Source organism: Cricetulus griseus, chromosome 2 (genome assembly GCF_003668045.3).
Source record: "Cricetulus griseus strain 17A/GY chromosome 2, alternate assembly CriGri-PICRH-1.0, whole genome shotgun sequence".
Classification (NCBI taxonomy): domain Eukaryota; kingdom Metazoa; phylum Chordata; class Mammalia; order Rodentia; family Cricetidae; genus Cricetulus; species Cricetulus griseus.
The window spans coordinates 318,705,533-318,730,859 of record NC_048595.1 but is presented as its reverse complement, the minus strand read 5'-3'; the positions used below and the strand labels follow the sequence as shown (position 1 = coordinate 318,730,859).

At 42.1% G+C, this 25,327-nt stretch overlaps 1 protein-coding gene across 1 annotated transcript in view; it reads left to right on the top strand.

Moving 5' to 3' along the window:
* Mccc2 (methylcrotonoyl-CoA carboxylase 2) overlaps positions 1 to 25,327 on the top strand; it is a 60,167-nt gene that overhangs the window by 25,315 nt on the left and 9,525 nt on the right. Inside the window, exons 7-12 of the mRNA XM_027401636.2 lie at positions 9,722 to 9,835; positions 13,183 to 13,247; positions 16,848 to 16,947; positions 17,053 to 17,148; positions 20,318 to 20,390; positions 23,293 to 23,369. Of these exons, the coding sequence (XP_027257437.1) occupies positions 9,722 to 9,835; positions 13,183 to 13,247; positions 16,848 to 16,947; positions 17,053 to 17,148; positions 20,318 to 20,390; positions 23,293 to 23,369 (525 nt within the window). The remainder of the gene's footprint in view (positions 1 to 9,721; positions 9,836 to 13,182; positions 13,248 to 16,847; positions 16,948 to 17,052; positions 17,149 to 20,317; positions 20,391 to 23,292; positions 23,370 to 25,327) is intronic.

Below are 25,327 nucleotides of genomic sequence, written 5' to 3'. Positions count from 1 at the left end.
TTTATATGTATCTGAGTGTTTGCAGATGTCTGTGTGTGTACCACCTGCATGCCTGGTGCCTCTGGAGGCTAGAGGGTATCAGGTGCCCAGAAACTAGCGTTACAGATGGCTATGAGCTGCCTTGTGAGTGCCAGGAACCAAACACAGGTTCTCCTCAAGAGCAGTGTGTGTTCTTACCATGGAACCATCTCTCAAATTCCCATCTTCCTTTCCTGTTGTGGGATTGGTGCTTAGATGTCAGCCTTGATTCTTTGCTTTTCCCCTTACTTAAACTTTTATAGGTTCAAATATTGATCTTTTTCATTCTTTGAATTTACACAGATATTCTTAACTCTTCTCTCTAGATAGGTCCTGGCTGATTTCTCATACTTTATTGGTTCTTCTGAGTAGAGCAATAGCAGATGAATTTTTGTCTTTGAAAATTTCTCTGAGGTGGAACATGCTAATATTTATTAAAAGATGATCTCCTTGTAACTGTTAAAGCAAATGCCAACATATTAACTGGTTTTCTCCCCTTTCTCCCTCCTCCCCTCTTCCTGTCTCTTTCCATCCCATCTTTCCCAATGCTGAGCAACAAATCCAAGTCCTCATGCCATACCAGTGAGCCACATACCCAGCCCCTTTCTTATATTTTGTCATTTAAAATTGTGGCTTAGAGTGGTTAAAAGCATCTTTAATAACCTATTATATAAGCCAGCTGTCTGCAGTACTATGCCTTGGATGTGGCTTGTCCCCTGAGGAGTTTTTAGAAGCCTAGTCTTCAGAGTGACAGTGCTGAAGTGGTAGACCTTTAACAGGTGGGTCTAGTGGAAGTTGGGTCGGTCATAGAGCACTGCCCCCAGAAGGGATTAATGCAGGATTTTGGGGGTGGGTTAATTCCTTCGAGAGTGTGTTTTATATTTTATATTATTAAAGTATGAACATGGGCCCTTCTGGTCTCTTGTGTCTTAGCTTGTCATATGACCTATCTTCCTGTCACATGTTTCTGCCATGATGCTACCTGCCACCTGACATACTGTAATGTAGTTAGAAAGTCCTTACCAGGGGCTGGAGAGATGGCTCAGAGGTTAAGAGCAATGACTACTCTTCCAGAGGACCTGGGTTCAATTCCCAGTACCCACATGGCAGCTCACAACTGTCTGTAACTCGGACATCCTCACACAGACGTATATACAGGCAAAACACCAATGCACATTAAATAAATAAATAAATAAATAAATAAATAAATAAATAAATAAATGGGGTATCTGATCTTTCACCCTCTACAACCAAATGTATCAAATAGATCATTTTTAATATGTAAAATATCCAGTCTCAGGTATTATGTTATAACAACACAGAACAGACTAAGCTGTAACTCTGGTTATGTTATCTATACATTTTGACAATGATCAGTAATTACCCCATTCCTATTTTCTACCCCCAGATTGTTTTTTTACTTAACATTATTAACCTTGCCCATTTTAGATCTATTTATCTACTTATCCTAAGAATATATCTCTTAAAATCGTATCTCTGTCATTTCCTGTATATTCTCATATTTTTGATTGTGAGCCTCGCCTTTAAGGGCTGAGCCATCTCTCCAGCCCCCTATATATTCTCAGAATTAAGAAACAATGTTGACAGATATCTAGACCTTTCAGGTTTAACACTGGAGTTTTGCTTTGAAAGAAAAAAGACTTTTTTAGGTCAAACTATTTATCTTTTTCATTCGTAGACCAGGCTGGCCTCACAGAGATCCACCTGCCCCTACCTCTCGAGTGCTGGCATTAAAGGCGTGTGTCACCACTACCCAGCTCCACAGCTGTTCTTCCTTCCTTCCTTCCTTCCTTCCTTCCTTCCTTCCTTCCTTCCTTCCTTTCTTTTTTCCTTTCTTTCTTTCTTTCTTTCTTTCTTTCTTTCTTTCTTTCTTTCTTTCTTTCTTTTGGTTTTTTGAGACAGGGTTTCTCTGTGTTGCTTTGGAGCCTATCCAGGCACTTGCTCTGGAGACCAGGCTGGCCTCAAACTCACAGAGATCCACCTGCCTCTGCCTCCCGAGTGCTGGGATTAAAGGTGTGCGCCACCAATGTCCGGCTCCACAGCTGTTCTTAACTCTTCTCTCTAGTTGCTGATTTCTTTGTGATTAGAGCAATATCAGATGAATTTTTATATCTTTACGTATCTCCCTGAGATGAGACATGTTAATGTTTATTAAAAGATGGTCTCCTGTAACTGTTGAAGCAAATGCTAACACACTGACAGGTTGTAGTAGGTAATTGGCCTTCATGGTCTCTTGTTTCCTTACATCATGGTGGGCCAGGAACCCCTAGTCTGGAGTTTACAGACCTCAGAGGTTGGGGCCCAACCTTTCTGAGCTCCTGTCTGAAGCCTCTCTGCAGCCTTGTACACACTCAGGCTGACCCTTGCAGTCTGCTGTCTTTGTGTTGCTGGATTCTTATATGGAGGTTTATAGTCTTTAACAGAGGCCTCACTTTCCTGTTACCTTTCATTGCCAGCCATAGTCCACTTCCTGTAGCTTGCTGTTTGGCTTAGAAAGTCTCTTCTTTTGCCAGAGTGCCTCAGCAGCAAGGTGTTTTTGCTTTGACTAGATTTTCTTTTCTGCTGAAAAGGCTTTATTTATCTTGCTATATTCAAGTGCAGTTTCTAGGGCTTCCCATTTTGCCCCCCTTTGTACTTTTTCCCTATTTGCTCCAAATTTTGAAGAATTTTAGATGATTATCAGGGGTCCCTCTCTGTGTCTTACCTCCACCTTCACTTCTTAGAGGAAGTTCATGACTTTTGAAGTTGACCTCATTGACTGCCTTTGTTTCAAGCATCTATGATCATTCTGGGGGGCTTAAACAGGTGCTGTTATTGTCAATAAAGATGAGCAGAAGTTGGGAGACATGAGTGCTCTCTGATAATAAGATTGAGGAAGAGGAATTCTGGGTAAGATGGACTTGCTGCATCCTTGTGGCCTTCAAACCTGTTGGTGCAGGTGAGCATGAGTACCTCAGAGTTAGCAGTGTTGATCCAGTGTTGATGCAGGTGACAATGATCTGAACTTCTGGCCAGCTATTCAGCCGGGCTGTGCTCTTGTGGCTTTTATTTCTGATGGAGGTTCTTCAGGTAAAGACAGGACATATATATGACACAGACAATGTCTGCTTTTCTTTTTTTAAATTATTATTTATTATGTAGATAGTATTCTGCCTGCATGTATGCCTGTAGGCCCAAAGAGGGCACCAGATCTCTTTATAGCTGGTTGTGAGCCACCATGTGTTTGCTGGGAATTGAACTCAGGACCTCTGGAAGAGCAGTCAGTGTGCGTAACCTCTGAGCCATTTCTCCAGCCCCCAGTGTCTGCTATTTCACAATTACTTTGAATAAAAAAGTGAGCAACATGTGAGGCTGAAAAGGAAACACATTTTGAGTGGTTTTTCCATCCAGCCCTGGGACTCTTCCCTCTATTGCATTTATCGTGGTCTCTGTTGGATTTATCTGGGTCTCTGTTGCATTGATTCCAGTCTCTGTTGCAGTTATCCCAGTCTCTGATGTATTTATCTCAGAATGTGCTGAAGTGGAAAATGGTCTCCAGCTCTGCAGGGGGCACAGGAGGTCCAGAGTTCACACCTTTTCAGAATGAGGTATAAGACCTCCCTGGTAAGCCTTCCCCTTCCACTGAGCAGCCTGCTAGGCTATGTTTGTAATTCATTTTGTTATAATGAGAACCAGTCTGTTTGCCCTGGCAAGACCTGGAGCGTAATGGATTTGTCTGAAGAGTTCCATGTGATTGTCTGTGGTTTGCAGCAACTTATTTCTGTTATTCAGCGCTTGCTTGTGGGAGTGACAACAGGGGTTGTTTCTGTGGCTTACAAGTCATCCGTGGCCACCCCCTACTTTCTTGCTCATAAGTTACAGAATTATGCTTGGCCTCCTTCTCCCTTTATCTCTGTCACATAGCAGGCCCCCTCTCTGGTGGTGGAAGATTGTTGCCTCTCAGAGTTCTTGGAGTTCATCTTTGTCCCTATGAGGGTCCCCTTGATGTCACTTCTTGCACAGTACTGATGATGTGTCTACAACTCAAGCCGAGTCCATACCTCATAGCGTAGCCATGTCTTTTATGGCATCGTAGTTCTTAGTGGAGAGTGGAGCAGAATTTTCTCTACAGTTTCAGATACTTTGGATCCCAGAGTGACCTTGCATAGGACTTGCACAAGGGCACACTGGGCCTGGAGCACTTGTTATTGCCCTGGGATCCCTTGGGTCCTGTGAGCAGAGGATGGAGTGGCAGGATGCTGCTGTACCACTCCTCCCTGTGTCCTGTTGTGGGTGACCAGCAACTCAAAATTAAATAATAAGATGAGACTGTGTGATGCTGACTGGTTTAGTTGGTGACTTATCTGTGTTGTGTTCTTTTCATCTGTATTGCTATTATCAGCATCTGTCTGCTTGCATAGCATTAAAATTCTATTTATTTAAATACTTGTGATTAAGCAGCTAGAAAGATGGGTCAGCCATCCATAACCACCTGCAACACCTGTTCCAGGGCATCTGATCCCCCTTTCTGGTCTTCACATGCACATAAAACTCACCCAGGCACACAATTACACATAAATAAAAATAAATGAATGAGTGGCTCACCCCTTTAATCACAGCCCTTAATCAAAGGCAGAGGCAGATGGACAGTCTGAGTTTAAGGCTAACCTGGTCTGTAAATCAAATTTTAATCCAGTGGGGTTGCATAGTAAGATCCCATCTCAATAAATAAATGCCTTTTAAAAATAAATGAAAAATACTTGTGACTAGAAAGGCTTTCTTTGTTATTGATGAAACGTTTGAGAATTTTGATTCTTATGGGCATAGTAACTGCAGCTCTTGAAGGTTTTTTTGTGCTTTTAAAGTTTTTATTTATTAAAAATGTATTTATTTACTTATTTATTTTGCATGAGCATTTTGACTGTATGTATGTCTGTGTACCATATATGTGCCTAATGCTCTTGGAGGCCAGAAGTGGGTGTCTGACATCCCTTCCACACTGTGTTTTTAAATTTTGTAGCAGCATTGTGAAAATACAACTCCTCTATTAACTGTGAAACTTAGCTGTGTTTTGGGTATCACTGAGTTGGATCAAGCTTATTATATTTTTATCTTCCCATTAGCAATCACTCTGTGTTCCTGCCCAGTCCTCCCAGCTACGGATCTCCTTTGCCTCTATGGGTTTGTCTGTTGGGAACATCTCCTGTAACTTTGTACCTGGTCTCCTTCATTTACTATGAGGCTGGAGGACCCCACGAACCGGAGTGCAGGCCTGGTTGGTTTGGGTTCAGGACTTGGTAAATGCCTCCTCCTGGTTTTGACCTCACTTGATGGACAGAGAGATTTTTGAGTCTCTACAGGGACCTTGATAACATCGTGGGTTCCACTCGCATGATCATATAACCCCAGTTGTATCTCTGAGGCTTCTCCTCCAAATCACAGTGGGGGTTGAGGCATTACCGTGAGTTTGGGAGGTGACACAAACACTCATTCCATAGCAGATGGTATGATGGTACTCTGACAAAATAATCCCTGCCTCCTGCCCCTACCCTATCCTCATATCCAGCACTTGCCGACAGTTTCTATTCTCTCCTCTCCTTTGCTCTCTAGTTGTTTTCCTGGACTCCACTCTGCTGATGGTTTTTTTTTTTTTTTTTTTTTTTTTTGGTCTTATTTTTGAGAACTGTTCCCTTTTAGAATCTTACATCACCTCGACTCTGCTCTCAGTCCCTTGAGCCTTTTTCTTCTGAGCACTGAGATAGTATGAGCTGAACCTAGTGTTGTCGTGGAGAGTAAAACTGACCTTCATTCCCTCAGAGCAGTGGTTCTCAACATTCCTGATGCTGTGATCTAATTTGGCCCCCAATCATAAAATTACTTTCATTGCTGCCTCATAACTGTAATTTTGCTACTGTTATGAATCGTGATGTAAATGTCTATATTTTCCCATGGTCTTAGATGATCCCTGTGGAAGCGTTGTTCTACCCCAAAGGGTTGCCATCCACAGGTTGAACCTTGCTCAGAATGTTCCAGATCTTCATAAAGTGCAGAGATAGTTAAACACCCAGGTGCATCACACAGATTTACTGTACTGGCATTTTGTCATTTTATTTTGCCCCACTTTAAAGGAAGGTGCTTAGATATTAACCATTAATTCATCCACAATTCATCTATCCCTCAGACATGGTGAGCCACCAAGTCCTGTCTGCTATAATTGGTGTTGCCTTGTGTGTATGAGGAGGGACTTTTGTAGCTATAGATAGCTTGAAAGCACACTTCTGGGTGATTGCTAAAACCAATGGTAATTGAAAACCACTGCTGTATTATGTTAACAATTAAATGTCATAGACAGTTTAGTAACAAACACAAAACATTTAATGAAGGGAAAAGTCTTTTTGTGATGGCCAAGCAGTTGGAAAATTGTTATCTCACAGTACTATCCTTTGGGCTTAATATCAGTGTGCTGTAAGGTCACCAAAGCAGGGTCTCGTGTGAATATAAGGCAAGCTGATGGAATATAGGGATCAGAAACACAAATTGCTTTCATGTGGTACCTTAAAAAATCAATTATAAACTGGGTGGTGGTGGTGCACGCTTTTAATCCCAGCACTCGGGAGGCAGAGGCAGATGGATCTTTCTGAGTTTGAGGCCAGCCTGGTCTACAACCAGGAAAGATTACCTCACAACTACATTACATGTTTTCCAAAACCAAATTAAAATCTTTTCACAGAAAGAAATCACATTGAGATCACAAGTTACATTTTTTCTTAGAAGCCCACAAACGGTTAAGCATTTTTATTCACCCCAAAGCAATGATTCTTTTATAACTGATTAATGAGGTCTTAAGCAAGCTAAGTATATTTCAGCTAGTTCCTTTTGTGCTGGCAGGCAGCTGTTTTTGGTTTCAGCGTAGCAGATTCCTATTCTGCTTCCTCTTTACCAAACATTTAAATAAGTGATCTAGCTAACCACCTATTTTTCTGTACATACAATAGGGTCATGTAATTTCAGTTTACAACTTTGTTTTTCCAAGGTACATACCTGGGACCTGTGATTAATTCTGTAAGTTACATGACCAAGAAACTCGCGCCTAACCTTGGGTGTAGAGACATAATTGCTTTCTTTAATCATCAGCTTGTTCTTCCACAGGCAGAGTTCATGGGTCTATAATACATGAAACTTCCTTGTTCTTATTTTCCATCTTCTGCAAATCTCACAGGGGAAACTGACTTCTAGCCTAATTTTGCCTTTTTCTACTTCTTATTGGAGCAATTGGCAGAATAACCTAAACCATTTCCCTAATCAACTTTACTGTTTTAACCATCTGTATCTTTTAGGCTGACCCAGAAAGTTCAATTAAATCATAGATCTAACTAAGCATCATTGCTTTTAGAAAACTCATCTTCATTATGATCTGCAAGTAAATTGCCCAGTGAGGAGTGGGATTTTCCCATGAAACAGTCACACTACACTAGACACAGTGGGATCCTGTCACATAGTAATCACACCATGCCAAATATAGCAGGAACACAGCAGCAGCAAGCAGGAGGAAGCACAGCAGAAGCAAGGGGCATCCTGGAGACAGTCCTCTTGGGGTGCTGGCTCTCCAGGATGTACCCATCACAACATTTTTATCTAGTGGGCTGTGTTCCATAAACTCCATTGCTGACTGCACTTCCTCCTGGTAGCAACTGACACTTCTGTGGTGTATGTGTATGCCCACTCATGTACACAAGGGTGCATGTATGTGTGGCGGCCAGAGGACAATGTTGGGTCATTCTCCAACTTGTGTGTGTGTGTGTGTGTGTGTGTGTGTGTGTGTGTGTGTGATGTACATATATGGGTGTCTATGAGTTCATGCTCTCACATGTGGAGGGCAGGGCAGGACATCAGGTCTTTTTCTGTTGCTTCCTGGACCTTCTGCTTTGAATCAGGACCTCTAATTTACAAACTAGGAGGCTCACAAGGTCACCATTTCTGCTGGGCTTCTGGCCAGCAAGTTCTTGGGCTTCACTCCTCTTTGCTGGTGTTATAGCTATTCCTGGTGTTTTGCATGGGTGCCATGCGTTTCATGTGCTGGGAATTCAAACCCAGGTTGAGCAGCACGCACTTTCACCAGTGGACCATTTCCCTAATCCTTCCACCTTAGTTTTTGACGCAAGGTCTTTGATTTTCATTGAATTTACCTGTTTGACTAGACTAGTGGAGCCGTGAAATCCAGGGACCTGGCTTTCTCTGCCTCCCCATCACTGGAATTCCTGGTATATATACCATGCCCAACTTTTTTACATGGGTATTGGGGATCACTTTGCCAACTTAGTCATTTGAGTGAACTTTTAAAGTGTAAATATTAACATTAGTTTTATATTTAGAAGATATATTTGTGCTACCACAAAATATTAGTATCATTCATTCAATGGATTATTCAATGTCAATAAATAAATGAGCTATTTATTTATATAAAGTGATTGTCTAGAGGGTACACTACTATTAGTTCTCCCTTGAGGAATTTTATAGAGGTGGATGTGCAGTAGGTTTCTTTTTTCAGACTAGTAGTTTATCAGGCTAGGGTTCTACTGATAGGATCTTTATCTAAGTGTTTGAGTGTAACATAAGCCCTCTAAAAATGGTTTTGTACAAGAGGTCAAGACATCCACAACTAATCACTGAACTGAACTGGAATCCAGTTGCAGAGTAGGACGAGTGAAGAGCAAAGGGATCCAGACCAGGCTGGTGAAACTCACAGAAACAGCTGACCTGAACATTGGGGAGCTCTTGCTTCCCAGACTGATACCTGGAATACCAGCATGGGACTGATCCAGACCCCAGGAACATGAGTTTCTGTGAGGAAACCTCAGAAATCTACAAGACCTCCTGTAGAAGTTCAGTACTTATTCCTTGCATAGGTGTGGACTTTGGGAGCCCATTCCACATAGAGGGATACTCCCTGAGCCACACGGGGGTGGGCCTAGGCCCTATCCCAAAGGATATGAAAGACTCTGATGACACCCTATGAAAGACCTCACCATCCAGGGGGAGCAGAAAGGATATGTGATAGATAGGGTTTTAGTTGGAGGGGGGGTAGGGGAGGACGGGAAGGAGAAGGGAACTGGGATTGTCATGTAAAACAATCCTGTTTCTAATTCAAATAAAAAAGTTGAAAAAAAAGAAAAAAGACACTATTCTAGGAGGCAGGAGAGATAACTCAGTGGTTAAGAGCACTTGCTGCTCTCCCAGAGGACCTGAGTTCAGCTCCTAGCACCCACACCAAACTCGTAACCCCAGCTCCAAAGGGTCAGACCCTCTTCTGGTCTCTGTGGGTACCTGCTCACACACTTTGAATGCATTCAGACAGACAGGGTCAGTGGGGGGCATGGGAGGAAGGGAGGGAGAGGGAACTTATTGATATGTAAAATAAGATTGTTTCTAAATTAAATAAAAAACAATAACAACAAAAGAGATACTATCCTAGTCACAGGGAGGGTGTGTGCCTGGAGGCTCTGTTTTCAGGAGATGGGAGGATCGTGAGTTCTAGGCTAGCCTAGGCTACACAATAAGAATCAGCTCAGGACTCCATTTCTAAAGTGAAGTCCAGAGATCAGCTATTAGTGGCACCTAGGCACTGCAGTAGGGATGTTGTGTCAGTGCCATGCTGTTTCCTGTTGGAATCTCACCCCATGGCTTTTCTGTGCCTCCCTTGCAGATAGCTGTGGTCATGGGCTCCTGTACGGCAGGAGGCGCATACGTGCCTGCAATGGCTGATGAAAACATCATCGTACAAAAGCAGGGCACCATCTTCTTAGCCGGACCACCCTTGGTAAGAACATTGTCTTGGTTGATGGATTATTAATTCATTGAAGTAAATATAGACACAAACCATTCTATGCTTTAAAAATGTTGGTAAGTATAATGTATCACATAAATTTACTGTCTAATAAATCTTAATTGTTTGCTTGGGTGGCATTAAACATTTGCATTATCGTGTAGATGTTGCCATATCCAGCTCCAGAGCCTTTTTTTTTTTTATTTTCTGCACTGTAAACCCATTAAATGTTCCCTAATGTTGCTGCCTTGGCAACCACCATTCTCTTTCCCTTTCCTTTCCTTTCCTTTCCTTTCCTTTCCTTTCCTTTCCTTTCCTTTCCTTTCCTTTCCTTTCCTTTCCCTTCCCTTCCTTCCTCTTTCTTTCTTTCTTTCTTTCTTTCTTTCTTTCTTTCTTTCTTTCTTTCTTTCTTTCTTTCTTTCTTTTTGAGATAGGGACACACTGGGTAGCCCTGGCTGGCCTAGAATTCACTATGTAGATCAAGCAGTCTTTGAACTCACAGAGATCCACCTGTCTCTGCTGGCATTAAAATATGTGCCATGTCTAGCCCCACCATTGTCTTTTTTCACTCTTTAAGAATTTGACCATTCTGGGTTACATATAATATTAATTTGGGGTAAAATGTTGGGAAATATGCATTTCTATGCCTTCATGCTCATAATGAAATTGTGGAAAAGATAGAATAAATGTAGAGTGGAAGAAACTGATGGGAGAAATATCTTTGGCTTTTTGAGAATTTTGAATGCCTGGCTTATTCTAGACTTTGTTTTGATCTGGATATCATAGCACACAACTGTACTCCCAGGAGTTAGGAAGTAGACAGGAGGACCAGAAGCAATAAAATGTTATCCATACATAGAATGGAATGAAATTCTTCACAATATGGATGGGAAATGTGAGACATTTTTGGATAAAAATGTGATTCCATGTTTGCAAATATTTAAGGGAGCCAAATTAATGGAGATACAAAGTAGAATAGTGGCTGTCAGTCTCTAGGAGGGGGGAATTATGGAGAATGGCCACTGCTGAGTGGGAGTTTCTTCTGGGAGTGATGAAATGTTCTTGAATTAGCTAGTGGTGATGGCTGTATGATTTTGTGGTTACCAGAAAAGCCTCTGAAATGTATGCTTTAAAATTATGGACCTCAAGGTATGTCAGTTACTAGTAAGAACTCATTTTCATGCAAAGTAAATGCTTCCTGTTGAAGATGAGGTAGACCAGAAGGAGCTGGTACTTTAACTGTGATAACTTTCCAGTGTTGTTTAGAATGCTTGTGTTCTTATCTGTTAATATTTCTCGTGCTGTTTGTGATGTGTTCATTGGCTCATGTGTGGAAAATGTACTTAACTTTTTACCTTTTCACTGTGACGGGTACAAACTTTCACAAATAAAGGTATGAGTGATGTTTGAAAACTTCTGTTGGGAGGATTCATGCTGGAATAACACCTGACATTTTAGAAGAGTTCATCCCGGTCTACCATGGATTCAGATTGAACTTGACTCAGTGGCCCTTGAAGCCTGAAGTTCTCCAGATCTGAACCTCTGTCAGTGGTCCATGAGAGACTGTCTTTAGGAGAGGAAGAATCTGAAGGCCCATAGATTTGAGAATTCGGTATCCTGACACTTGATTGTAGGCAGCTGAGAAAAGGCTTTGAAGAGGGGGCTCAGGTGCTGTAGTTCCAGGTGGCTGAAGCAAATGGGGGTTTGAGGGACTTTCTGTTCTTGTGGCTCCTTTACCCCCCTAACTTGCTGTTTACTAGGGTGAATAGCTTTCATTGTTTCTGACGTTTGTCATCTTTGTGCCTGTCACAGCATCAAACATGTTGTGGGTGTTCAATAAATATTAACTGATGACAACCCCCCACACTGGAAATTAGTCAGATCCCTGCGAATAAATATAGTATATCTGTTGTTTATCTCTATGACTTTAAATATTCAGACACATCTTATAATTAGTTATCTTCTGGACTGAAAGCCATTTAGCACTGCATTTTTTGGAAAGAGAACTGGTAATTGACTTCTGAGGGTGGAATAATTGAAGGTGAAAATTTTTAATTGCCTCTCTCTGTGGAAAGATATTTTATTTAAAACAGAGGTTTTGATACAGTGAAGAATAGCCATCTCTATGCTGTATCTTAGATTAGTTCTTATTGTTTTAATAAAATTTTTAAATTTTTATCTCAAGAAACAGATTAGTCAACCCAGTGAAATAGGAATCAACAAACAGTTCCTACCAGATGAGATTGGCATTTAGTTTTAAGTGATTTTTTTAAAAAATTTTCTTGTAGTTTCTTGGGCTATAATGAAGTAACTCTTGATTTATTGTTTGATTTTCTTTCTTTCTTGTTGGCTCTATCCTGCTGGATCTTAGATTTGGGTAACTGCTATAAGACATTTTTTTTTCCCCACCTTAAAGATAACTGGATTTTATAGCCCCGGTTATTGAGTATTTGAGGATGAATGAATTCCAGCTCCACCATAGTATGGAGCTGATGCAAGACATATGTACAGATTGCTGAAATACTATAGATGTGCAAGTGGAACTCTCTTCTTGGACCGTGGATAGGCCAGTGTCTTAGTTAGGGTTTCTATTGCTGTGAAGAGACACTGTGACCACAGTAACTCCTATAAAGGAAAACATTTAATTGGGGTGGCTTGCTTACCGTTCAGAGGTTCGGTCCATTATCATCATGGTGGGACATGGCAGCGTGCAGGCAGACGTGGTGCTGGAGCTAAGAGTGCTACATCTTGCAGTCAACAGGAAATGGTCTGAATATCCTTGAGTGAAGCTTGAGCAAAGGAGACCTCGAAACCTGCCCTCACAGTGACACACTTCCTCCAACATGGCCACACCTACTCCAACATAGCCATACCTCCTAATAGTGCCACTCCATTTGGGGGCCATTTTCTTTCAAACCACCACCGCCAGCATTACTTGGTTAATACCATAGGGTGTCATCATCATGAGGACTCCTACAGGCCAAGTGAGAGCTCACCTGGCAGGTGAAAGAAGAAGAGATCTCAGGCAGTCAGGGGAGTGCCCACCACTCCAAAGCTTTCAGGTGTGTTGGGTAGCATCATAAAGAAGAGAGTGAGCTTCCAGGGTTTATCTTTTATATATGAGAGCTGTGGGCAACTGTTTGTGCGTCTGGGTTTAGATTTCCCATCTGCAGATTGGGATGATATTCTCTCACTCTGCCTGGAGGTGGGATGAGAAATTACAGTGGTCTTCAGCTCTGTGGAAGGAAGAAGGTAGTGTAGTCAGGCTAGGGGATGTGCTTGTTATTGCTGCATTTGGTATCTTCAGCGGGCCAGTCTCACAGTGCCTTTTGTCCTTGTAGGTGAAGGCAGCTACTGGCGAAGAGGTGTCTGCTGAGGATCTTGGAGGTGCCGACCTTCATTGCAGGTAAGGCAGGGGCAGTATTTCCTTTCAGGGTCAATGGTCATTTTGTTTGTTTAAAGGAAGTTTTACATTACATTTTCCCTTGGTGCTTATCTTGCCAGATCAAACCATAGTTTGTTTGCTCCCAGTCTGCAGTTCTGGGTTTAGTTCTCTGGACTGTAGAATTGTGTTTCAAGTGAGAGTGTCAGCTGAAAAAAAAAAAAGAAAGAAAAAAGAAAAGAAAACTTAATGTGTGTTTGTGCACATGCATAAGTGGACACGCACATGTATGTGGCACATGCCTTGGGGCACATATGGAAGTTGGAAGACAACTTGTGAGTCCCCCTTTACCATGTAGGTTCTGGAAATTGATTCACGTGTTCATGCTCAGCAGCAAGCATCCTTACCATCTGAGACAAGATGTCAGCCCCAGGGTCAGTACGGGGGCCATGCTAATCTTCTCTGTATCATCATTTTTAGTATCCATGTTGCCAAAGCAAGCATTCTACCTCGGCTTTTCACTGAAGCCCGAGAGGCACTTCCTTATGAACTTAACAAATCTCACTTGGATGCTTGTTATATTCCAGGCCTGATTTTATTTTCCAGGTGTGACTGAGGGACTTGATAGATTACCTGTAAAGGATGCAGGAGATGAGATGATAAAGACAATGACAGGAAATGACTCCATCCCCCAACATTGAGACAGTGGCGTGGGGTGGGGGCGTGCATTTGAAACTGGAGCAGGAGAATCAAACATCTTTGTAGGCTTGAGAAGTTAGGCATGTTTGAGGGCTTGCTCAGCAGGCATTTGGCTGTGAGGGGTCAGGATCTTGTCAGGAAGGATCTCGTAGAAGTGGCATTTAATTCCAACTGTATATAGTTCATCTTACCCTGAATGCATTCAGAGATGGGTCCAGCTCTTTGTCCTAAAGGGCAGGTAGACCTGACCATCCAGTACAGGAAGTCCTGTGCTCTGTGACATGATAGCCCTGTGCCACCATAGCCCCAAGGAGCCCCGTGTCTAAGGGAGGAATTTGGGGCAAGAGAAGGATGGATACTTTTCTATTGTACCAATGGACTGGTTTAAGGGACCTTCATCTCCGTTTTTCACTCATTCCCCTCTCCCCTCTCATTCAGCACTTGTTGAGGGTTGATTGGTTGTTTTGTTATTAGTGATACAGAAAAATTCAGACCTGGTCCTTGCCCTCAAGAACTTATAATTTAATTAAGCAGGTAAGAAAAATAAATGAATTAATCATTTACAGTAACTATGCAGACAAGTGTCCAGGCTTACCTAAAGGCTAAACGAAAAATGGTTCAAGATGTCTGGGGTGGAATTGGCATTGTCAGAATGTTTAGAGACCTTCGATGTCTGAGCTGAGTGTTTTGGGAAGCTCAGCTCCGGGAGCTCAGGGCAGGGACTCAGTGATCCGCCCAGTTTCTGACTGTTACATGAGACGGGCAGGTGATCTGCTGGGCTGGGGTGATGTTTTTTTCTTTAGAAAAAAACTGGCTGAAGGAAGAATAAGGGTGAGTTAGGGGCATGGATTTGTGTTTTTGGCAGGAGAAAGAGAGGAAGGTAGTATTTGGGGAGCATTAATTTTTGTAAAATTTTGGCTGTTTTAAAGGGGAGAAACTGTAGGCAGTCTATCGAGCAGCTGAAGGGGCTGCTGTGTGTGTGTGCTCTGGGGGAGCAAAGCTGGTCTCTGCTCTTATTTAGGACACCAGCACAAGTCCCAAAAGTTGTACAGATTCCCTAGGCAAGACATCAAGACAGCTTGTAATGGTTTACCCATACAATGAACCAAAATGCTGTGGGATTTTTTCCTGCTAAATATTTTTGTCTGACTTTACTGTTTTTGGCTTTTTTTAAAAATTTTTTATTTTATTTTATTTTTTTTGAGACAGGTTCTGTCTATTATGTAGCCCTGGCTATTGTGGAACTCACTATGTAGAGGCTTCAAACTCTCAGAGATAGACTTGCTTCTGCCTCTGGAGTGCTGGGATTATAGGTGTGTGCCACCACACCCAGCTTGACTTTAAAGATTTTTAAATGTGTTAAAAGGTCTGTCTCTCTCCCTTGTATGTTATTTTCCCACATTTATGTGTGTGAATGCGGTCATGTATGCATGCTGCATATGTAGAGGTGAGAGGACAAGTGTCTGTCCTTGCCTGCTGACTTGTTCAGGGGCCCCTTGGCTGTTTTTCTCTTCATCTGCCAGGCTAGCTGGTACAAGCTTCCAGGGATTCCCCTGTCTTTGCCTCCTGAGTCTCTTAGTAGAAGCATTGGGAATACAGATGTTTATACTGTACATCCTGCTTTTATATGTTTTATATGTTTTCTGGAGATTTGAACACAGGTACTCATGCTTGCACAACAAGTGCTTTTACCCACTGAGCCATCTCTTCAGCCTGCAAATGTCTTTTGCAGTATACCCACACTTGGGTGTGTACTGTCCCTTACTGTCTGTATTATAAATCTTAAGTTAAAACCTTTTCTTTAATTTTAAAAATGATTTTATGCATATTAATGTTTTGCCTACATGTATGTCTGTATGCATGTTTGCTGCTCATGGAGGCCAGAAGATGGCATCAGGTGTCCTGAAACTGCAGTTAGACTGTTGGGAACTGTCATGTGGGTTTTGGGAACTAAACCTGGGGTCATCTGGAAGGTCCTCACCCTGATGAGCTATCTCTCTAGTCCCCAGAAAAAAAGCTTTTCTTAATAAATTCCAACTGTATGAAAGAAAGAAGGAAGAAAAGAGAACAAGCTCTAGTGCATTTAACAAGCCACTGGCGGGGCAGTGGTGGCACACACTTTTAATCCCAGTATTTGGGAGGCAGAGGCAGAGGCAGAGGCAGGTGGGTCTCTGTGAGACCAGTCTAGTCTATAGACTGAGTTCCAGGACAGTCTCCAAAGCTACAGAGAAACTGTGTCTTGAAAAACAAGACAAAAACCATAAGCTACTGATTGGGACATAACTGATCCCCAGAGCCAAGCTCATGCCTCATATAGTACACTTGAAATTGACTGAGAACTCCCACAGCCTTTACCACAGAGCCACTTTATCAGTTTCCACTTTTACCTGTCGTCTGAGGGACAGTGTGTATATTCGAGTCTTCTTGTTTACTGGAAGCGAGAGCCGACTCTCATGTCTGACTTGAAGGAAGGCAGCTTGGCACCTCAGAGAGGAGAGACCACTATGGGCACCTGAAGCGAAGGCTCAGCTGGCTACTGCTGCATCATGTAACTACGCAGTGAAAGCATGCTGGCTGCCATTGGGCATTGCATATATTCTTTTCAAGGGACACAGAATGAGCCTTAGTAGGCCTTTAACAAGTCCTGGAGTCTTGCACAAGTTCAGAGTGAGAAATCCAAGACATGAGCCCCTAGTGCAGCTGTTGCTGGTCCTAGGGCAGGACTCTTCATTCCTGTCCTCTTTGTAAGACGAGGGTGATGCTCTTTTGCCAGGGCTGTTATGAAAATCAAGTCAGATGGCATTGATTAGGTGTGTAAGAAGTAAAAGTGCCTGGTCATCCTTAGATTGGGGGGTACTGGGGATTTAGGTATTTAATGACTTCCTTCTCCAGGCTTTTCTCACTATAGTGTGCCTTACTCTGCAGAAAGTCTGGGGTAACTGACCACTATGCTTTGGACGACCACCATGCCCTCCACTTAACAAGGAAGGTTGTCAGAAGTCTCAATTATCAGAAGAAATTGGATGTGAGTAGGGAACCCTTTGTCTTTCCTTTCCCTTTGACTTTCCTTTCTCCTGTATCACCTGAATCCTGTCCTTAAACACAGTGCATTTGTCCTCAACATCTGTAGGTTACCATCGAGCCTTCCGAAGAGCCTTTGTTCCCTGCCGATGAATTGTACGGGATTGTCGGTGCAAACCTTAAGAGAAGTTTTGATGTCCGAGAGGTGTGTGGGGAGTGGGACCTAAACTGTGCATCCAGCTGCCACCCCCAGGATTTGTGCCCATGCAGAGGGATAAGTGTGCGTCTCATTATGGGGCCTTGGCATCCAGGAGTGCTGTCTTGGCATAGCACCTGGTGTCACTGGTCTACAATAAACAGCAAGTAAGGAAGGACTCCCAGTGGTTAGTTTTCACTGTACCACAAGGAAGCTTGGTTTGTTCATGGGTGGGACTTGATGTTACTGTGGGCCATGAGAATGATCGAGGGCGATTGCACCATTTCCAACTGTTTTTCCTCAGTGTTCTTATTTTTCAAAATAGACAAAATGTCAGTAAGTTGTTGGAAGAGAAAAACATGCCTTTTTAGAACAGTATGACATTAGCAAAGAGTAGACAATTATAGTTGGAGATGTTGCTATGGTGACAGGTTGTGACACAGCCTTCTGTAATTTAGAGTGACAGTTTTCAGTGTTTGCTTAGAGTGTGTAGGCTTTGATTTTCTTCAGTTCTCCATAGCTGGCAGAATAAATTTTAAATTAGGAAATCATCTTAATGAGATTCTCTGCCAGAGGCTATTTAATATCTTATGGTACTTTACCGCTTGACTATAAGAGTTTTTTTATTGGCTATGGGGGGGGGGTGTAGAAAACACAGAAAAGAAAGTTGCTTGTTCTGCCATTCAGAAAGAACAGCTAATATTTTGATATTTGGCTTGATCAGTTAGCTCTTCCACCAACCACAGCTCAGAAACCCTTGAAAAGGGTTATTTCTTCTGTACTACTCATACAGATGTTTTTCCTGTCGTTATTTCCTAAACAGTATAATACAGCAGCTGTTCATATGGAGCAGTTATCTTCTGTTACTTGTTAAAAGTAATCTACAGATGATTCAAAGTTTACAGGAATATGTATATAAGGTATATGCAAATATAAGGTATTCAGTACTTCAACATCTATGGATTTGGGTAAGAGACATAGTACAAGTCCTCATGGATGAATCATGACTGTATATATTTACATATAGTCTAAATAATGTATTTTTGGTGGATTTATGTGTACACATATGTTAAATTTCCCCCTATGTATATACATTGTTTTAATTCTACTTTTTCTGGTGTAAATTACATATATCATTCTTTATCCTTGGAAAAAGTCTCTTCAGTAACTGTTTCTCTATGGCTAGCTCCCAGTTCCCGTAGTGGTGTCTGGCAACATGGTAGGCAGACTTTTTTTCTATTTTTGTGTGTGTATGAATTGGTGAGGGTGTTGTTGCACTGTAGAGATGTCTACAGATAGCTAAGCAATACTTTGTTACTATTGTTAAATCTTGGATTTTATAGAAATTCCACTGGTACTTCACTTTAGCAACATGACTCAGCTACAGACTTTAGAATTCGGTTTTAGCCCGACTTCCAGTTAAGTGAAGACAAAGAAATTCATGTCGCTTACAATCTGCTGAGATGGCCGAGAACCATCTTTTTAGAATAGTCACTCACTTCTTCACTTACCCCAGAGCATTTACTAAGTACATATTCTGAGCATCAGAGGTATGGAAGTGAACAACAGACACAAGTCCCTGCCTTCGTGTGCTTCTTACAGCTTTTGCTCCTTTGTGCTGGTCATTTATTATGTTTCCATTTTTCCTATAAAAAGTAAGCCTCACAGGGAGGCCTTGATAGCACATGGAGATGTAGTGATGTTGAAAGCTGAGCTGCAAAATCTGGTCTTTTGGGCTTATTCTCGCAGTCAGGTGCAGTGGGGACCCAACCTTTCCCAGTATTGTTTCTTCTGCTAGAATTGAGAATAGTATCCTATTACTTGTCTGTTCCTGAAGTTTTCATTCTTCTGAAGGTAATTAATGTACTTTGTGTATAAAAGTGGTATTAATTATAAAGCCAGTCTGAGGTTGTTTTATACTAAATGGCCCTGGACTGCTGGGGCCTCTGAGGAGCTGTATCTTTGTTTGGAAGAACGATGGCTGTGATGTGTTAATTGCTTGTCAAAAGGTTTGCTTGAAGAGGTCTGCAGCACCAAAAGTTGTTTTGCTTCCATATTTAGGAAAATAACTAAAAAGTAGTTTAAGGTAAGCTTTTACTTTCTGCAGAGAGATGCTAGGATGAGCCCCTCATTGTTCAGCTAAGGGAGCATGAACGTCATGGAGTAACACACACCCTCTCAAATGGGTCCCTGAGAAGCATGGAACAGGTGTCGTATGTGAGAGTCCTCCCTTTTGCTACTAGGATTGAAGTCAGGACCTCAAGTGTGCTGAGTGTGAGCTCTACTGAAAAACTTGTGTGACAGAGACTCATGGATAAACACTAGAAATTTCTGCTCTTTTCAGATTAACCGTATATGTAGCTCGTCCTTCAACTGGCTCATATTAAGGATCAATGAATGTTTATTGAGGCTTAATAATAATAACAGCTGCTTTTTAATCAGATGGTGTGCTTTAGTTATTACTTTTTAAAAGTTATCCTTTCTAGAGAGTGGGGTCACAAACAGGCTTAGAGGATGTTATGGACCATTTGGAGGAGGGAGGCAGTGCTGGGGGGTGAACCCAGGGCTTCAAACATGCTCACCAAGTTCTGTGCCACGGAGCTGCATCCCCAGGTCTTTAAGGGTTTTGTGATTAGTTTCCTTGTGATAGACATGGAGCCAGAGTCCCTGTTTGTCTCAACATCATTTCCAAGATTCCTCTACTACCAGTTCATCTATTTTCCCAGCTGTCAGAGCCTCCTCTTCACCTACTCAATGGCATTGAGTATATGAGGGTTTTTTTCCTAATAAGTGACTGACCCTGGAACATCTGGTCACATGTGGAGCCAACCAGCATTCCTCACTCCAAGTCCTTATATGTGTGCTGGATTTTCATTGACTCTTTGAACCCCTACCAAGGCACTGAACCAGCCCCTAGAGCTCTGGGCCTAGCTCCCAGTCCCCAGATTTTCTTCCTGCTTCTCTTGTATGCAGTATCACTGTGGAGTTTCTACTCCATCACAGTGTGAGATGTCTTGGGGCAGTAACCATGCATGTCAAGGGAAATTCTGAAGAGATTTTCTGTGTAGCATGAGATTGAAAGTGACATCACCATGAATTGCCTTCCTTATAAATAACTTCGTTGCAGAAATGCTTTCATGATGTAATTTCTCAGGAGCATTGTCATTTTTCCTCTTAGGTCATTGCTAGAATTGTGGATGGAAGCAGATTCAATGAGTTCAAGGCCTTATATGGAGACACACTAGTTACAGGTACAAAAGTGAAGTTGAAAATGAGTGTTTTCTGTTGCTTTGGAAGGAAGTCATCACTTGTCTCAAGGCTCTGTGCACCTGGCATGAGCTTTGTTATCCAAAAAGGCACAAACGTGTGAGTCAGCTGTCGGCAGAAGCTGCTTTATACAAATGGTTTGTACCTGAATGGTTTCCTGGATCCAAAGAGCTTAAAATGACGATGGCCAGATGCTGTGGTGTGGACTCTTATCTGACTTTTTGGCTCTTGCAGTAAATGGAGCGGAGAGTATTTGTCATGCTTTTTGTTCTCTGGGTAGCAATTATTTTCAAGCACCCAGCCTTGTCTCCTTATTGTTTAGCTCTAGTGCATCTGGGGTTTTATGGGATGGGAAGTTTCACAGAAGTCTGTTGAGTGAGTTCAGTCTCCCCACAGCCTCCCTGTGGATAATTTTTGTTTTCTACGGTTTATTTTTTTTAAATGTATGGATGTTTGTCTACATATGTTTATGTATACCAGGCACATGCCTGGTGACCATGGAGGCATAAGGCATTGGATACCTTAGAACTGGGATTCCAGAAAAAAAAAAAAAAAAAAAGAACTGGGATTCCAGGTAGTTGTGAGCCACCTGATGTGGGTGCTTGGAATTGAACCATGTCCTCTGCAAGAGCAGTAACTGTTCTTAACCTAAGAGCCATCTCTCCAGCTCCTTCTTAAGGGATGCATTTGAACACCAATCATGTCAGGAAAAATAGGTGTGCATACAAGTTAGTTCTTCAGTCTAAAGTGTTGGGGCTGTCAGCCTTTGAAGGAAACAGATGCTAGACTCAGAGTAACCTACCAGTAGAAAATCACAGAACAATATTTGTGAATTTTATTAGACTGTAAAAAGCCTGAAAATACAATGGTCACTCTGAATAAAACTTAGCAGGACAGGGAAAGAGAAGCTACAAAAATCCAAATTGCAGCTGTATGTGAGGCTTAGGACTAAATCTTGGCAATTTCTCCTAGCTCAATTTATGAGTAAGAGAATGGTTCATGCGGAAGGGGATTAATGCTTTTCTCTTTGGGTGTTTAAGTGATTAAGAGCTTCTTGTTTGATATATAGACAGGATTTGTTGGCTATCGGTGCAGGATGTAGTCCTCATTGTGTAGCAGCTTAAAATGAGCCAGGGCTTCTCATTTCCTCCAAGATGGATGGGTTGACCCTGTCATCTCCTTTTATGTGTTTGCTTGGTACCTGCTAAGAGACTGACACTCTTTTATCCTTGCATCAGTAACACAGCCAGTTCCCCTATCTCCTCCATTGTACTGGAATTCCTGTAAGGCTGGGGAGAGTAGAGACCAGATGTCAGAGGTGTTTCTGCAAGCTCTTTAAGGTTGCCTCCAGCCTGCAGCCTCACGTGGATGCCCAGGAGGTTTCTGTGACATGCTGCTTTCCTGTTTGTGTCAGGTAGTAAAGGCCCTTCCTCGATGGAGAGGCTGACACAAATGGGAGCATATGCCCTACTCAGCCCATCTATCTATTCCTCAACCCCCACTCCCACTCCGCTCAGGACCTAGAGAAAACTGAGCATGTAAGTGGTTAAGAGTCTGCAAGGCTAGCATCATGTGCTAGATTTCCATCCCTTTGAAGGACTAAGGATGGATCAACTACTCTAAGTGTTTGGGAAGCTTATCCCTCTTCAGACACTCCTTTAAAAAAAAAACAAAACAAGATTTATTTATTTATTATGCATACAGTGTTCTGTCTGCATGCATCCCTGCAGGCCAGAAGAGGGCACCACATCTCATTACAGATGGTTGTGAGCCATCATATAGTTGCTGGGAATTGAACTCGAATCTCTGGAAAGAGCAAGATCATTACACTAGGATGTTCATCATGCATAGGCCTCTGGTTGGGACGTTAGGCCTGAAAAACACAGAGAATCCTTTATGGCCATCAAAGTATTCTATCAAAATAAAAAACCCATGGCCATGAAAAAATATATATCCAGGAAAGGCTAGAGTAAAGAACAAAAGCGTATCATTCAAAATTCAGCATTCTGACTCAATCCATATGTTGATACAGTCTTTGTTTTTGTTTTGTTTCTCTCTCTCTCTCTCTCTCTCTCTCTCTCTCTCTCTCTCTGTGTGTGTGTGTGTGTGTGTGTGTGTGTGTGTGTGTGTGTGTGTGATATGCTTGGAGTACCTGCTTTGTGGTGGGCAACCTAGCTGTGCACTGGAGCGTAGACGCTGAGTCCAGGTGGAGGGCTTTGGTAAAAGGTGCCTTTGACTTACTGTCCAGGTAGAGCCAGTAAGTTCTTGGGCTCTGAGCACTTGACACCTGTTTCTTGTTGGATCCGGGCTTGTTGAAAAGGGGAAATAATTTTTCTCTAATCAAGTCCATCTTGTTTGCAAAATTATTAGCCTTTTCTGAAATCACGTTAAGCACCTGCCTCACTATAACAGGCTGTTTCCCCTTCCTTATATGAGCACGTATATCATGTATGTGTCCCCTAATGGAAGTGTTGTTGGTGATAGAAAGATGGCACCTAGGGAGAAAGAGAAGAAGAGATCAGAATATTCTTTTTAAAGAATTTCTTTAAAGTTTGAAATATTTCAAGGTACCCTGGTCTCTGGTACATCGGGGGCACTTGCATGTGTGTTATGGGTATATTCTGAATGAGTCATTTAATCAAACTAAGTAAACATAGATAATTCTACATTGAGCATGGGTTTTCGAGACGCATAAATAAAATAAGAAACCTGTTGCCATTAGGAATAAAGAACTATGACATGAACTGTTTTATACCATAGACGACCTCTATTCATATTTTAACATTGGTCTCAAATTAAAGAATGCGTAGTATGCCTCTGTTGCAAACCAAAACCCCCCTAAAAACATAACTCTTTTTTTTTTTTTTTTTTGCATTTTCTCTTGAGGATTTGCTCGAATATTTGGATATCCTGTAGGCATCATTGGGAACAATGGAGTTTTGTTTTCTGAATCTGCAAAAAAGGCAAGTGCTGTTAAATACAGTGAGAGCTTATGCTTTAACATAGTTAATTTTGAATGTCACATAATAAATTAAAATGTATTTTGTGAGAGCTTTATCTTGTTACCCGGATGTCTTAGCAAGCAAAACAGCTGTGTTTTGTGCATGAGTACTAGCGTTAGATACAGTTTCCACAGTAGTTTATGTCAATGTGTTGTGAGGAGCTGGGTGCAGCACTATTAACGCCTGTTGGGTGTTTCAGGGCACTCCCCGTGAGGGGCTGAGATTATAATTGTTTCCAGGGAAGTGTGCTGAGAAGGCAGGGAGTTCTTGCCCTGGGAGCGTCTCATTCTATTGGCCCACTGTGCTGGGGAGGTTCTGATAACCTGTGTCGGTGGTTCTGAGATGTGACCTCTTCCATCAGCCTCCAACTTTACTTTTGCTTTTTGGGAATGTACAGATGGCAGGCCATTGTTACCGCAGTTGCAACATTGAATGAGGGAGTTCCTTAGTGCTCAGAGTTTAGGATTGGGTTTCACATTGGTTGTCTCGGGTTCACCTGAGCTTATGGAAATGTCTCATGCACTTTGATAAAACATTATAACAACAACAAAAAAGGTTCGTCTTTCCTATTCAGTAAACAAAGCAGTTCCCCTTACTGATAGAGAAACAGGCTTGTAAGCTCTTAGGCTAATTTGTCTTTAAAGAAATGTTTTAGCAATACAACCACTTTTTATATTCTGCTATTTGTATAGTTTCTTCAACTCAATTATAAAATGAAGACAACCTCAAAGAAAATAAAAATTAGCCAGGCATGTAGTTTACTTCTATAGTCCTATGCGTGGGAGGCTGAGGTAGGAAGGTAGTTCAAGTCCAGGCCAGCCTGAGCTGTGTGGAGAGACCCTGCCTCAAAAAATTACCCATGAGACACATGGGGGAAGGCCTAGGCCTGGCCCAGGATGATGTTGTGGAATTTGGGGAGCCCCCATGGAGGGCCCTACCCTCTATGGGGAGTGGAGGGGGGAAGGGAATGGTGGGGGATTGGAGGGGGGAGAGGGATAAGGGATTGACATGTGAAATTATAATTTGTAAAAATTAAATAAAAAAATTACCCATGATCATATTACAGTGAGATTTTAAAAGTGTTTTAAAGATATTAAATATTCCGGAAATAGTAGCTTAAAGAACACACACACACACACACACACACACACACACACACACACACACAGAGAGAGAGAGAGGGAGAGAGAGAGAGAGAGAGAGAGAGAGAGAGAGAGAGAGAGAGAGAGAGAGTTTATAGTGTATTCATTGCTGTAGAGTAAATATCAGGCCAGAGCTAGACAGTCTGGTTTTGTCTGCTATCTTAGCACAGGTAAGCCCTAAAGAAGTTATATATGGCCCCAGTCTGACATTTCACTTATTTAATAATCCCCAAAGGCCTGTGATTTCCTCATGTCTATAAACAGAGTCATACTGAAGCTGGGCAATTGCCTTGCAATTTTGTTCTTGCCAGGGCCTTTCTAGAAGTAGTAAAGGAATTTGTAAAAACAGAAGAAAACACAGGGAATTGTTAAATAGACAGGTAAAGAATAGTTTCTTAATCTCAAGGCTGGAAGTCTTTAACACTGACCTAATCTGAAAAATCTGTTTATTTGGATTGTATCAGTAAGTCTTGAGGCAGAAGGAATGTCAAACGGTCACCCAAATGTGAACGTTGGCCTTGATACCCCAGAGGGCTTGCATCCCGCCCTTTCCAAAGTGGGAAACTGGAGAGTGAGAACAGGTTCCTTTCCCTTACTTGTGCTCACTTGCTGTTTGAGTGTGAGATTGATTTCATCCCGACACAGCAGTTGTCTCAGCCACATGCTCAGGACCTCACAGGCAGTTAGCTGAAGTGAGTGAGGTGCAGACCCACGGTCACTTTTGTCCTGAGCGTGACAGGGCAGCACTGAACTGTTACTGAAAACAAGAGGTCAGGC